The 14,614-nt window shown below is 36.9% G+C and overlaps 1 protein-coding gene across 1 annotated transcript in view; it reads right to left on the reverse strand.

Moving 5' to 3' along the window:
• Positions 1-4,179: 4,179 nt before the first annotated feature.
• Positions 4,180-14,614, reverse strand: part of chrna2b (cholinergic receptor, nicotinic, alpha 2b (neuronal)) — an 11,024-nt gene continuing 589 nt past the window's right edge. Inside the window, exons 1-6 of the mRNA XM_017455569.3 lie at positions 14,499-14,614; positions 11,802-11,953; positions 10,351-10,395; positions 9,914-10,023; positions 7,764-8,928; positions 4,180-6,006 (exon numbers count right to left, since the gene is read on the reverse strand). The exon at positions 14,499-14,614 is cut by the window's right edge and continues 589 nt beyond it. Coding sequence (XP_017311058.1) covers positions 5,881-6,006; positions 7,764-8,928; positions 9,914-10,023; positions 10,351-10,395; positions 11,802-11,953; positions 14,499-14,571 — 1,671 coding nt within the window. The 5' untranslated portion in view covers positions 14,572-14,614 and the 3' untranslated portion in view covers positions 4,180-5,880. The remainder of the gene's footprint in view (positions 6,007-7,763; positions 8,929-9,913; positions 10,024-10,350; positions 10,396-11,801; positions 11,954-14,498) is intronic.

Raw genomic sequence — 14,614 nt, forward strand, 5'->3', positions numbered from 1 at the left:
TTTTTTTAAAAAAGTACTTTGATTAGTACCAATTAGTGAAAAATATTTAATGTAGAATTTCATGAACACAAGACATAAAAAGAGAGCATAATTCATCTGAAAATAGGATAAATGTCTATGTCTGTGGAAATTGACTTATCCGACATTTTCATTCAGTATAAACAAATGAATTATTTTAGCACCACAAGTCTGTTATAAAATTAGTCAGGACGCTGTTGGGTTTCTGTGTGTAGAATATCTTGACTATGTGTTTAGCTGCTGGTGAGCAGGGCAATGGGAAAGAGGAGATATGTGAGCCTCTTGCTAGGCAAATGATTCACCCCTCTCCACAATAACATTGGTACAGAGATAAAATGAACAGCACAACGATCAAAAATTTTTAATAGTAAACTACTCTACCTGCCACAATGCAATTATGGCAGGGATTTAAATCTCTTAGGCTGGGTAAAAAAGAAAATACCTATGAACATCTGCAAATTCCTAAAGGCCTGAGGGTCAACTTTTATATGAGCCACTTACCACTTACTGTGGAGTGACATCACAAATAAATTCAATGCTGATTACAGGCACAAACAAAAGAGGTGCAAATTCCATTTTTTGGCCTCTGTTAAAAAAGAGTTTAATCAGTTTTCATTGCATCACATCTGTGAACTCTGTGTTTGGTTGTGTACAGATGTGGCCTTTCTGAATTTTCACGCGACATCACACGATTTGTCACGTGTGATGACGCAATGTACTGCAGGCACAGCTCTAAGAATTTAAATTCATTTGTTGTGCTTCAGAAAATAACCACCAGGTGGCACATGGAACAACATACTGTAGCTAAACACAGTACAATGAAATGGAATTTGTGGTCGAATGGTTCACATAAAAATATCACGTTTCTCACCAAAACTTATGATAAACCTAATTCAAACAAGTTTCTAATTACAACATGATGTAAAATATAAAGTGAGCATGGTCGAGTCTCGTAGTACAGGTACAATATCTCTAGTATTTAAGTTAAGGAAGTTTGGTATGTGTGTTTGGATAGTGCAGTGGTAACATGCAGATTTACTAAACCAGTGAACAGGGTTTGAGCCTCAGCTCAACTAACTGCTTTTTAAATGAGTGGGTTATTTTCACTGTAGAAAGTTCATCGAGGTAACATTGAATGAATTCTGTGTGAATAACACTGACTGGAGGCCCATGCCAATTAGAAAGGTCCAGGTGATTCATTTGTATAATTCCAACAATTATTAAGTTTTTTTCACTATTTATCTGTCTCTTTATTTTAAGGATCTAATCAATTGCATATATAAAACTATTTTATTTACAAGTGTGATGTTTGTGATTTTTAGGTTATTCGTCATTTAGTACAGCTTCTGACCATCAAATCAAAACAGACTTGTGATTTGATGACATAATGCTTATTTATTCAGAAACAGAAGAAACTAAATACAAAAATGCTACTTTAAATGTTCATGCATCAACTGAAGCATGTTTTCAGTTGATGGATGCCCCATTTATATTTTTAATGAGCTGCAGAGATATTCAAGACAACTATATTATATGTTTTTTACTTTAATATATAAAAAATTTTATTCACAAGTGTCATGTTTGTGATTTTCATTCACCACTGCAGCAGGACCAAGCTAAAGTTTACCATATGGATTAATTAACTAAGCAATGTTTACCTAATTTACTGATACATAGAAGTATTCAAGCAAAGAAATGTGAAAGTAGAAATCAGTAAAAAAAAAAAAAAAATTCTAATAATAATAATAAATTTTTTTTAAAAATATACACATACTAAACAATAAGTATGCAAAATAAGTATGCTTTAAAAAAAAAAAAGGTTGTGCCAAAACTAAATATAGACACAAAGTTTATATGCATACTTAAAATATAAGTATGCATGCTAGAAATTTTAAGTATGCATGCCAAAATTTAAATATGCATACTTAAAAATAAGTTTGCTAAATAAATATACTTGTAAAATCCAGTAAGTTTTTATTTCAAAACATTTGATCCACGTCTGTAAGTTTCAGGGGTAAAAGTAATATTTAGGACATGGGGAAGCTCTACTTCTTTCATGGCTGCCAAGAACATGGGGAACAGTACTCTTAACTGTGTGTTTTAATAAATGCATATCTTCACAGTGATATCATAGAAATGTGATTAAAACTATTTCATTGTACATGTTTCTGTTCCAAGGTAGTTGCACAAGTCATACTTTTAGTTAACCATTGAGTGGCATGTTTTCAAAAGGTGGGAGAAAACCAAAGAACCTGTAGGAAACCCACACAGGCCCAGGAGGAACCATGAAACTCTGCAAAAGTGACCACAGTTCAGCATTGAACCTGCAACCCTTGGAACATGAAGTATTAAAACTACCCATTACACCAACTCACCACTGCAGTCACTCATCAAGCCTTAGGTTTTTACTATTCCTTATATTTCAATTTGAGTATCTGCATCGTGCTGAAACACTTAATTCATCCAATTTATTCATCCTGGTCTGAGTTGCCCGAGCCAGCTAAAGTTTAACTAGCTTACCCTATGGATTAATTAACTAAGCAACATTTACCTAATTTACTGATACATAGAAGTCTTTAAGCAAAGAAATATGAAAGAACAAATCAATAAAAATATATACAAATACTAAACAAGTATGCAAAATATGTATGCTTTCTTGAAAAAAAAAAGTTGTACACAAATTAAGTATGGCCACAAAGTTTATATGCATACTTAAAAAATAAGTATGCATACCGAAATCTATTCATTATACATACTTAAATATCAGTTTGCAAAATAAATACAGTAAAGTGAAATACAGTAAAGACTGTCATTAAATTCCATGTACAAAAGAATGAAGTAAAAAATGAACATCTGCCAATATAGTAAGTGTAGTAATCTATCACAAAGGTTTCTACATACACAGTAAATATATTTCTGCTTACTATGTATCAATGATATGCTGGAACCTAATATCTTAATTGACCACAACATACATTTTTTCTTCAGAAAACAAAGATGGACCTGTCTGCCAAAAAACTGGCAGAACCAATTTTGGCAGCACCACAGGGTATCTTCCTGCACCTGAATATTGTTGCAACGGGCCAAAAGGAAATCCTTTCCCATCACGCTTAAATCTACTGTATGGTCATGCACCATGCGGTTTTTAGGTTTCTGTTTTGTGAGTGTGTAAACATTGATGTTGCTTGATATGTAGTTTAAAAATTCTTGGTCTATACACAATAATATTTGCCGTATCTCTGAAAAAGGGTACACAACCCCAAGAGAATTGGATATCAGAGCCCCTATTAGTGTCTACATGCAATCCTTACTGATTACATGTTGTTACCAATACCAATAAAATATTCTAAGCCTGTTCAGGAAGGGGTCTGGGAGCATATTTCAATCTATTGTTTTTCCTATCGAATAGCCTCATTATTAATCCCCTCAACGTAAATAATGCTGCTTTCATGGCAACTGGGAATTTCCGACTCAACACCTCAGTGTGTTCACACATCTTTACATGTTTAAGTTAGGAACAAATATATGCTCACAGTAAGCTAGCACTTGTTTGTTTTCTGTGTATATATAAAAAGCTTCAGTTTGCTTTTAATAATAGTTGCAAAGAGTGGCTTGATTAGTACTTTTTTACAATTATTATTTTTTATTTATTTTAAAACTAAAGTGTAGAACAAACGGCACAGTTTGCTAAAAATATACGCCAAAAGATTAGCCATTCAATTAGCCAACTATCCTGTGATGTGAAATATGGTATACACAAATATAAGCTAGAAGCTTCCCAGTTCTAACATACAGTATGCCATGAACACAGTGCTTGCTTGTGTACTGTAATAACCCTGTGTTATCTTAATCCTATGTGAAGCTCAGTTTTCTAAAATCACTGCATAAAAAAAGTAAGAATCAAACTTACAATTACATCCAGAGACATAGTATTCATTCATTCATTCATTCATCTTCAGTAGCTACTTTATCCTGGTCAGTGTCATGGTGTGACATACTTTAAAAATGTATAAGGTTACAGTTGCAATTTACTTCAGAAACGTAATCCAAGTATGACGACATGAAAGTAATGTAATCTGATTATATTTGGATTACTTCAGTGTCACATATGTAAATAAAATCAAGAGAAAAGCAATACCATCTAAAATATTTTTATTCAGAGTTTATTTTAGAGTTTAAAAACAGGTTCAATGTTTGGATTTGTTTCAATAAAATAAATAAATAAATAAATAAATAAATAAATAAATAATCAAAAATCACTGTCCCTGATGAGGGTAACATTACATCACAAAAGCTAGGGTAACCTTATTCTGGTTTTCCAAAAAGAGGAAAGTTTTTTTTTTTGAGGAGGGGTGTCCTTAATAGGTTTCAAAACAGTGTTACTATGAATGCTGACTTTAATACACTGAAAAAGAAACAATATTGGTATCATATAAATATATATAAATAAAATTGGTTTCACTCTGCCCATGTTTTATATTTTTTCCTACATTCTTTTGAATGTCCATGGAATAAAATAAAATCAGACGCCACGAGTGTACCTTCTTTGCTATTAGTTATACATTTAAATGGACATGCAATACGAAGCAATGTGATAACATGAAATTTAAAATGACCTTATATGGCCATGGGCATTGTTTCGACTCAGGACAGCTGTCATTTGTTGCTATTGTCAAGCAACTGTGTACAACAGTGCTTCACCTTCGCGTGTTCGCTGAGAGTAGACTAATGGTTTAGAGGGAGGAATTTGGCCAATAGTTGCTGCAAGCCTTTTATAATCGATCAACTGGCGGGAATTACAGAGAGGGGTTAAAGCAATGCAAATATGCGCATACATGCAGCAGTATTAGACCATAAGCAGATCATAATGAAACTAAAGCTGAATCCCGAACATTTTCTCAAATTTAGAAATCCCGGCTGGACGCTTTTTTAAGTTCCGAGAAAGAGGACATGTCCGGGGAAAAAGAGGGCGTATGGTCACCCTAATAAAAACATTTCAGAGAACAATTTGTGTTCATTTCTACCAAATTAACTTTAATAAAATTGATTTGTGCATGCACCAGGATATTGCTCATGTGAGTCACAACTGGTAAGAGAGAACCAGAACTATAATTAAGCAACTGTCTATATTGTGTTATGTCAAAATATTAATTTCTTTAAATGAAAAAAAATGTAATCCTGATAGTATTCCCATTTTTTAAAAAATTACCTGTAATTTGATTACTTAGTTTTTTGACATAACTGTAATGGATTACAGTTACCAGTTGTTTGTATCCCGATTCTGTAACACCATTACATGTATTCCGTTACTTGGCTCGAGACGGACACACACTCTGAATGGGAAGGAACGCTGTATGTTTTACTATTAAAAATGTGGTACTTCATACATAATAGTTAACAAATCTGGCCCTCAGAATTCTCAGGATTTTAAATGAAGTACAGCTCACTACAGCTTTTCTCTTAGCAGCTGTTCTCCAAGGGTCTGCCGTGGTGTCAGTACATGTCACGTCCCCTAAATCTCACTGCATCAGAAGTTAATCCATTGATTCTTGAGAGAGAAAGATAGATAGAACTAAAATGAACACCCCTGCGTGGACTCATGCAGAAGTTGTTTTTGAAGGTGCCACATTTTATTCATCAGTATTCATTGCAAGGCTTTACATTCAAAGATAAATTTGCTTTCAGGGCTCTCGCACAGTGCTGATAGACATTCTGCTCCATGATGAATTTCTTGCTCTTCATTCAAATATTTTTTCACAGTTTCCATATTACTCATCCATGTGGCATACTCGCTCACTGTCTGCAATGACAAGTATATCCACAGGGCCCGTACTGCATGTCTGCAAGTTTATATAAAGGGCTCTAGATCATGCCAGCCAGCCATGGGGGGAGGAACAGGCCGATGGTACCCAACAGACAAACGATGATGAACATCCACAGGAAGATCCGATCAATCACCATGGCAACATATTTCCAGTCCTCTTTAACCTGCATTTAAAGAGCAGAGAGTTCAAAGAGAGGCAATGTTAGAGTTCTCTCATCTGTCTATTTGCTATATGAGTTCTTTCATCAGAGATGTATCGAGAGGAATACAAGCAGACATACCAAATAACCTTCAGCCACGATCATCTAGTAGTACTAAGTCAGGTTTAATCCTGAAGATGTTTTTTCATTCATCTGAGGGGTTTCATCACTTTAGTGGGTATAATCATGGGATCAGATAACCCTTAGATGAGTGGTGAAAAATTATATCATAGATCAATTTGCCATGACTTCCCTAATACAGCATACAGTACCTTGGGACATTTTTAACATTTTCTATAATGGCATTAAGTATATCACAATGCACTCTTTAATATACTATCCAGTCGCTAGTTTGATAATTGATTTGGATTAATTTAGGACAAAAAGTATATGTGGCAGTAAACCTCTTACAGAAGAATACTTTAAAAGGATTCTTAGTAAACTAGCCAAATACTTATTACTTTTCTCAAGAGTAAACTTACATATTAACTTCAAAGTACACTGCATTTATATAATGCTGGTCATGTATCTTCATCAGACAACTGAATGCGCTGACTGTGAGGAAGGCTGTCCTTGGCATTATAATAACCTATTCTGTGCTTTGTTTACTAGTTTAGCATCACGAGTCAAGTTGCTATTCTTTATAGCACATCTGAAAGCAAAAGAAGTGTACACCAAAATGCTGTACAGTAAAACCAAATTCATTTAGTTAACGGAGAGTCAAATCTCTTAATCACTTGCACAAATATGATTTTAAATTGCTGTTAAAATGTATTTTGGATTTATTGTATTATACACTGTTAAAACTGGCTCACATAAAAAATAATAGTTTACCTGGCACCTTATTGTGCTTCTCTTCAGGTATACTTAGAACTTATGTATCAAGAGTAACACTATTTGTATATACTTGACACTGAGTGTACTTCAAGTACACATAAAGTAATCTAAGAATTATAAGGTTTAATCTCCCATTCATTCTGAACCCAGATCTTATAATACTATAGTCATGATTAATAATAATTAGTTCATTCTTTCTTTCATCCAGGGCAACATCCACACCCACATTCATACACCCTTTCACACCCAGGGGCAATTTAGCATAGCCAATCTGCCAAGCTTCATATATTCCATCAATTGGATAACAATGGAGAATACAAAGTAAAGATTGGGTAATCAAACACAAGGAGAACATGCAAAACTCTGAAAACCCCCTTAAACTGTGTTCAGGATCAAACCCGGGCCCCAGAAGCGCTGAGGCAGCAGTTATACCCACTGCGTCACCATGTCACCTCCATTGTAAATGTATAATTCCTTACAACTTGGCAGTAATTTTGTTTTCCAAGTAATTAAGTTACAAATGTATATGTAGGTGGGACGTCTTTCAGTGGACGTGTAATGAAATCTTTAAATGTGTCTTTCTTTGTTTTCACTTTTGGGAGCTTCTAGATTTTAAAATGCTCTACCTCTACTTCTGTTTGAGATATGTGCAAAAGACAAGCATATATCCGTTCTTCAGAAGTATATAAAGTAGAAATCTCAAAATTTGACCTAAAAGTTTGCAGCATCCATGGTTTCAGTGTGAAAAAAGACCCACTGTGATAAATGATCATGATTTCAGTATTTAGTAATCATGATTAATATTTTAGCCCACAGATTACCCACATAGACATACTTGAGCAAGGAGATAACTGACTGTTCACTATTTCTGATTGTTCACTCACACTGAAGTCGGCGTCTTGTGCTCTCAGATGATCTGCTATGTAGTGAACTCCTTCCAGAGCCTGCATTATACTGGGAGACAGACAGAATCGCTCGTTGTCTGACTGTCGCTTAGTATGGTTCACTCTACCCCCTGGATGCCTGGCACCCAACACTGCATCATGTCTCATAGAAGGTCCATGTTTCAGAGGCAGAGAAGTAGGAGGAGGCGGGATTGGAGGAGAAGGTGTTGGGGTGGAGCCAGGTGGACGAGGAGAAGGAGGGCGGAAGGAAAGAGAGAAATTAGAAGACAGCGTGCCCAACTCTAGGTCTTCATAAAAGCATTGCGTGTTTGCTTCCTCATCCTCAGCCACCTCCCTGAACCAGCTGGCAGAAGTGCTCAAACATGATCCAGCAGGAGCCCTGAGTCCTTGTGACCTTCGACTTTTCAGGAGCAGCAGCCTCTGCCGACGGCGTCCATAGGGAGCCGGCCTGCGCATGAAAAGCCAACGTGGAATGATGTCGAGGAAGATAGTATGCACCCAACTTGGCATCTTATGGGTGCCTGGTGAGCGGTGGTGCACATTCAGCACAAACACAGTGATGGTAATGGACAATGTGACAAAGATCATGGTGAAGAGTAGGTACTCGCCAATGAGCGGTATGACCAGTGACGTAGACGGGATGATCTCTGTGATGAGCAGCAGGAAGACAGTGAGTGAGAGGAGGACAGAAATGCACAGGGTGATCTTCTCACCACAGTCTGAGGGCAGGTAGAAGACCAGTACAGTCAGGCAGGAGATCAACAAACAAGGGATGATCAGGTTGATGGTGTAGAAGAGAGGAAGGCGTCGGATGATGAAGAAGTATGTGATGTCTGGGTAGATCTCGTGGCAGCAGTCGTACTTCTTGGTGTTGTATGTTCCCACAGCATTGACGATGGCCCATTCGCCGCTCTCCCAGTAGTCTTTGAGGTCCACAGTGGTCTCTATGCGCTCCAAGTCGATTTTGGCCTTGTCATATGTCCATGAGCCAAATTTCATTTTGCAGTTCTGCTGGTCGAAAGGGAAAAAAGTGACGTCAATGCTGCAGGAGCTTTTATAGATGGCAGGGGGAACCCAGCGCACTTTGCCTGTGTAGAAGAGATGAGCTTTGGTCATGTGGGTCACAGCGAACTCTCCATCTGCACTGAAAAACAACACAAGATGGTGTTTCAGATAGTATATTGTAAAACAAACAATAAACAAACATCACAGTATCTATTGGGAATTTCACAACCTAGCCCACTCGCCTATTAAGTAATTTCATTATATATTTTTTTCTACACATCTTTAGTAACCAAGAGAAGGACATGCCATTTTAAGGGCTATCGATAAAGTGAACCTGTAATACCACTCATAAACACCAGGTGGTGGTGTTTTGATATGATTTTTTATTTTTTTTTTTTTAAATATGAGCGTATTAAATAACTTATTGTATTACACTGGTGGTAGCAGAGCAGGTAACCTTATTTCACCTTCCTCGGTGAACGCTAACTCAGCATTGTCCCTACAGTATAGAAAGTTTGCCTTAATCATCCATCACGCTCACCCTGATGTTCTTACAAACACTGACACAGTGACGAATACATTTTTTAAAAAAACAACAAAAAAAAAACAGTGACTCTGTTATACTTCGGCTGACATGTTTTGGATTCTCTTGTCCATTTAGAGGTTAACTGCAAATCAATACAAAGTTCTTCTGACTCAGCACCTATTCTATGATGAAGCATTTCTATCCAAATTGGAGTAGTCTCTTCCAGCATGATAATGCCCCTGTCTACATTCTTGGTTTAATGAGTATGGATATAATTTAAAGCATATGCTGTGGCCTTCACTATCATTATATATTAAATCAGTTGAACACATATGGGAGATTTTGGACCGACATGTTAGAAAGCGCTCTCCACCAACATCAAGACATCAATCTTTTGGAAGCATGGTGTTCATTCCACCAGTACAGTTCCAGAGACATGCAGCAATAAGTTGTTCTGACAGCTCATCGTGGCCAAACAGTTCACTAACACATTTTATGTTGCTGTCCTTTCTGTACATGACTTTACATTGAAGTTCTTTTGCTTATTGCAAGTAGTTTGCGTATAAACTTTTTTCTTGATTAGTTTAATATTACTCACTTGTTGTACAGCACAATGTCTGGAACCCAGATGAGCTCTGATGGCACCCTGATGGATGTCACATTCTCATAATCAGAGGGCTTCCAACGCAATTTATAGTCATTCCACTCCTGTGGAAGAGGCTAGAGGTTATTATTTCTGCTTTTATCACAGTGTAGATTTTCCCTTTCATCTTCGCTGAACAGGGTGTATATTGTACCACTGCAATTAACTCTCATAGTTGTCAATTGACACCAACTGAGGCTTTCTTTATGGATCTTGATGGCACGTGGTTTTATCATAACCGTGTCTAAACTATAACCCTCATGCTAATCTGAATTCTAACTGTAAAATGTACTCTAATCTAAACCAGGTGATAGCTTTTGTAGAGACATCATTTTAAATTCAAACAGATTTGATCGAAGTGCTCCCAAAAGACGTTAAAATACTTGACTCACCTGCTTCAACCAGACGTTGGTTGTCATCATCTGATTTTTCTCATCCTACAGAGGAGAAGAGGCGTAAAAAAAAAAAGAGAGAGAGAATAAAAAGTGGGTGGGAGAGTATGAGACAGGAAGCTGGGTTTGCACCAGTAGCAGCATCTGAAGTGTAATATCCTGATGGACTGTTGTCAAGGAACATATGACTCATCAGGACTATCGAATTATAGGTGCTAATGTGGTTTGTGGGGAAGCTGATGTTACTACCTTTATAAAATGAATATTTGCAGTGTGTCAGTGGCAGATTAGGTCACTTCAAAGAAATATAAATTTGCGTTTCCCTTTTCTTTACAGTCTTTAATTGAATTTGGATGGGCAGATTATGCGTGAGCGCACTTCCATAACAACAAGCCATCTTGGCCAGCTGCAATATCAAAGGCTGGCATATACAAATCCAATATATAATTTAAAAACTCTGCTGACTGCTGAACATCAGAGCTGTCTGGCTTCCAGGCAGGATATATGAGAGGACCAGCTTGAATATACAAAGGAAAATATTGTGTAAAACATGCAAGTCAAAAAAATATTGTTAAGGCTCTGAGGCACCTGCGCAACAACAGAGAAAATAAAATCTATAAAGGGTTCCACACTGAAGCCTCACTAGTGCACAGCCTGTTAGTAAAATGGAAGTAATCCTTCTGCCATAAAATCAGCATCAATATGGTATTTGATTACAAATTCAATCCAGTTCAGAAGAGGGTTTTTTTATGATCTGGCATATTTCTTTGGTAATGCATGCCTGCCAAACTGAAAATTCAATTTTAAAAAAAAATCAATCCTGTTTATTTATTTCAGTATTACCTTGTCCTTGTGATAATGAGGGGCTGTCAGTCAAACGTGTCCTATTCAAACCGATCCATATCAGACTACATATCACCTCGATGTCAAACATCATATATATTTCGATATATAATTGATGTTCAAAACATTCTAGTAGACCACATGTGTTTCTTGATATGATCTCGATTAACATTAACCCAACTGGTAGAAATGCAGCTACAATTATAACACAGTGATCTACACTGGTAATCACAGAAGATCTACAATGTGCCTTGACAAACAGTCCACAATGAGCTGGGAAGAAGCTGCTCAATCAGCTGTTCGCAAAAGAAGCCTGTATTTCACTCAGTCAAAGATTTACCATATAGTGAACATGACTCAACACCCAGTACAAGTGTTAGCCATTTAAATTTTCTGACAAAATAAATCAAAATTTAATTAAGAAATCATAAATATAGAAATAAATAAAGACAATAGAAAAAAAACTATAGAAATATAGAAATAATCCATGTATACTTTTTATTAAAGGTTTTTTTTTTTTTTTTTTTTTTTTTTTGCCCATCTGCTTCTCTGTGTATTTCAGGCTTTTTTATTTGTTTGTTTGTTTGTTTGTTTGCTTTGACAGTTACCACATCAATAAGCTGGGCGATAGACAAGCCAAACTTAACGATGACCACGTCTGAGGTGTTTGGCACAGGCCGCGACCACTTGTTGTATCCAACAAAAAGCTTCTTGAAGAGTTCATCCTCAGCATGTGATTGAGTCTTCTCATAACAGGACACTGCCAATGTAATAAAGATTTGTTTCAGAGATGGAGCTGAGTACATTGTATTTTTCATTCACAAAATCTAACGGCACACTATTGTGGGGTTTAACCTGATGCATGGAATGTGCAAAAGCAAGCGCTTTATGAGCATTTTACACAGACATGCATCACTGACAATATTGGAACTGTGAGGAAGTCATTTGGTTTGCAAGTGATTAAATCAGTGTTGTGCAGCCTATGGAACAACATAAAGTCAGTGTCATTTCCATGTCATCTCAACAGATTAATGCCATATGCTTATTCTGTCACATATTTCGCTTGTTGGAAGAGGTCGAAAGAAATCATTCTCTTGGCATATAAAACACATTTTTGAGCTTTCTGCTGGGAAATATGGATATTTGTACCTAAGCAAAATTGGCATAGCATAATTAAATTCATGAGGATGGCAGTCTGTTAAAAAAATTAAAGGAGATGTCCTGAGTCAGCATTACTTGCATGTTGAATACATCAACAGACACCCTAATCACCCACAATTACACATACCATTGCCCTAAGCCTCTGTGTCCTGTATAAGCTTTTTCCCCCACTTATTTTCTCCATTTTTGTTTTCCTAGAAGCAGATGCACAGATAAAGACAAATTCTAATATCCATGGTCATTATTATGATATTTTAATACTGGGCCAGAGGCTCACAGCTTTTATTGTGGTTTGGGTAACACAGAACATATTTAGTAACTGATGGTTTTATTTTTGAAAGGGTCATGTTCTGCAATCCCTATGTTGCATCACTGCACCTGGCACATCTTTCCTGCCTTACTGTGACTGACAACTTTCTTAATTTAGCAGAAAGGTATTTTGGGCAAAGCAGCCGAATGGCCAAATTCAAGCCTCAATTCCAAGCTGCACAGATCTTACCGTTGAGCCTTGGGGGACTGCACTGAATGTGAGAGGCCAGCTGGTCGGCATGGCCTTAGTAGCTCTTGCAGTATAGTGTGATTAGCTCAGTCTAGCACTAAACTCCCTAGGGATGGTCTAGTTTATCGATTACAGCATAATAAATAAATCAACCTCTGAGCAAATTGCAGCATCTCATTATCAAGTCAGATTTATGCTCTACATCGAGCTTTTGGCTCTGGAAGATTTTTGAGATCGAATGGTAAAACATCCTGCTTATGAGCACTCACTTTATTTGGCAAAAATTCACCAATTCTGGTTATTTGCACACGGATATTTATAATCACAAGTCAAACATCTCTAAATTCTTTTGGAAAAATATGCTAAGTTACCAATATTGTTTCAATACTGGCTATGTACACTTAGAGAATTTAGTTAGAGTGTTTTGTTTAACATTTAAATGAAAGGAAGCACAAAAACTTATTTTAGTATACTACATGCAGTGAAGTCAAGAGACTTACCAGCATTTTGTCTCCACTGGAGATCTGGCCAGGGGATTTGTGAGAGTCTTAGATCAAGTGGAAAGATTCATCTATTGAGATCGATCTATGGGAGTGGTAGATCAAGACTCATGCAAGATCCTGCAATGATACACTGCTCCTGTCTGCTTTTGTCTCCCTACTCTACAGATGTGCATGAAACTTTAGGGTATGAAATTAATGGTTCTGTACATAAAGTATGTAATGTTCTGTATGTCCAAAACTGTGGGGATTTTTTTTTTCTTTTTCGCTCATTGACATTCTTGTGCTTGCTCGATGTGCGGTACGCCACCAAGCTGTCAGGTTGCTGAAATATATTCACTCTTCTCTATAAGTGCTAGTTCCTAATGGGCTGACTGCATGCTGCAAAATGGTATGTGGTAGACAGGTGCAGAATGCAAACTTGAGTGGTGTTGCTTTTACACCAGAAACACGCTTCAGCCAGATGCAAAGTGTGGAAGGAGAAGTCTGGAGACAGGATCTTCCCAGCAGATGAATTTTTATTTGTAAAAAGTTCTTCAGATGGAAAAACATGCGAGTGTGTTCAGGGTTCTGTTTCGGTGATGTCATGCATTCTTCCTTTCTGTCTAACTAAATGTGTGAGAGTCTACCCAATATATACCAAGTTTTCAGGTAATTTATGCGATAACATGTTCACAGAGGGTTAGCTCATTGTATGATAAAAGGGTCATTACATACATTCTATCCACTTATCTTATGGCGAGACATATCAGGTCAGAACACCTTGGTACAGATTACACTCACAAATAATACGAATCAGCATAAAGAGAATGAAACAGATTTGAGAAAGTAAAGGAAAATCAAATAATTCTGCAGGAGTCAGGCGCAAAATGTGAAAAGCAAAGCAACCTAGAGAGACATGTTTTCCAGTGCTTGTCATTGGAGTTCCCCAGAAATGCATATTTTGGTGTTTTCCCCGACCTGATTCAATTGATCAGCTCATAATAAGTAGTTGATGAGGATGTGCAGTGCTGGGGTAGTCCCCAAGTAGAACTGGGAACAACGGTTTGTAATAATGTATATTGATATGTTCCCATTTTAGGCCAATTTGTATTGTTTAAACAAATGCAATACTGTCAAGAATGCAACGTGTCAGTTGAACTTACTTGATTGCCACAGGATGCTCCAGAGCAGCGCGCTCCTCAGTGAGACCAGGAGATTCCAAACGCGCTCCATCATAAGGCTGCATTCATCTCTCCATGCGCGCGCTCAGTTATTCCCG

The sequence above is a fragment of the Ictalurus punctatus genome, chromosome 25 (genome assembly GCF_001660625.3).
Source record: "Ictalurus punctatus breed USDA103 chromosome 25, Coco_2.0, whole genome shotgun sequence".
NCBI classification, from domain to species: domain Eukaryota; kingdom Metazoa; phylum Chordata; class Actinopteri; order Siluriformes; family Ictaluridae; genus Ictalurus; species Ictalurus punctatus.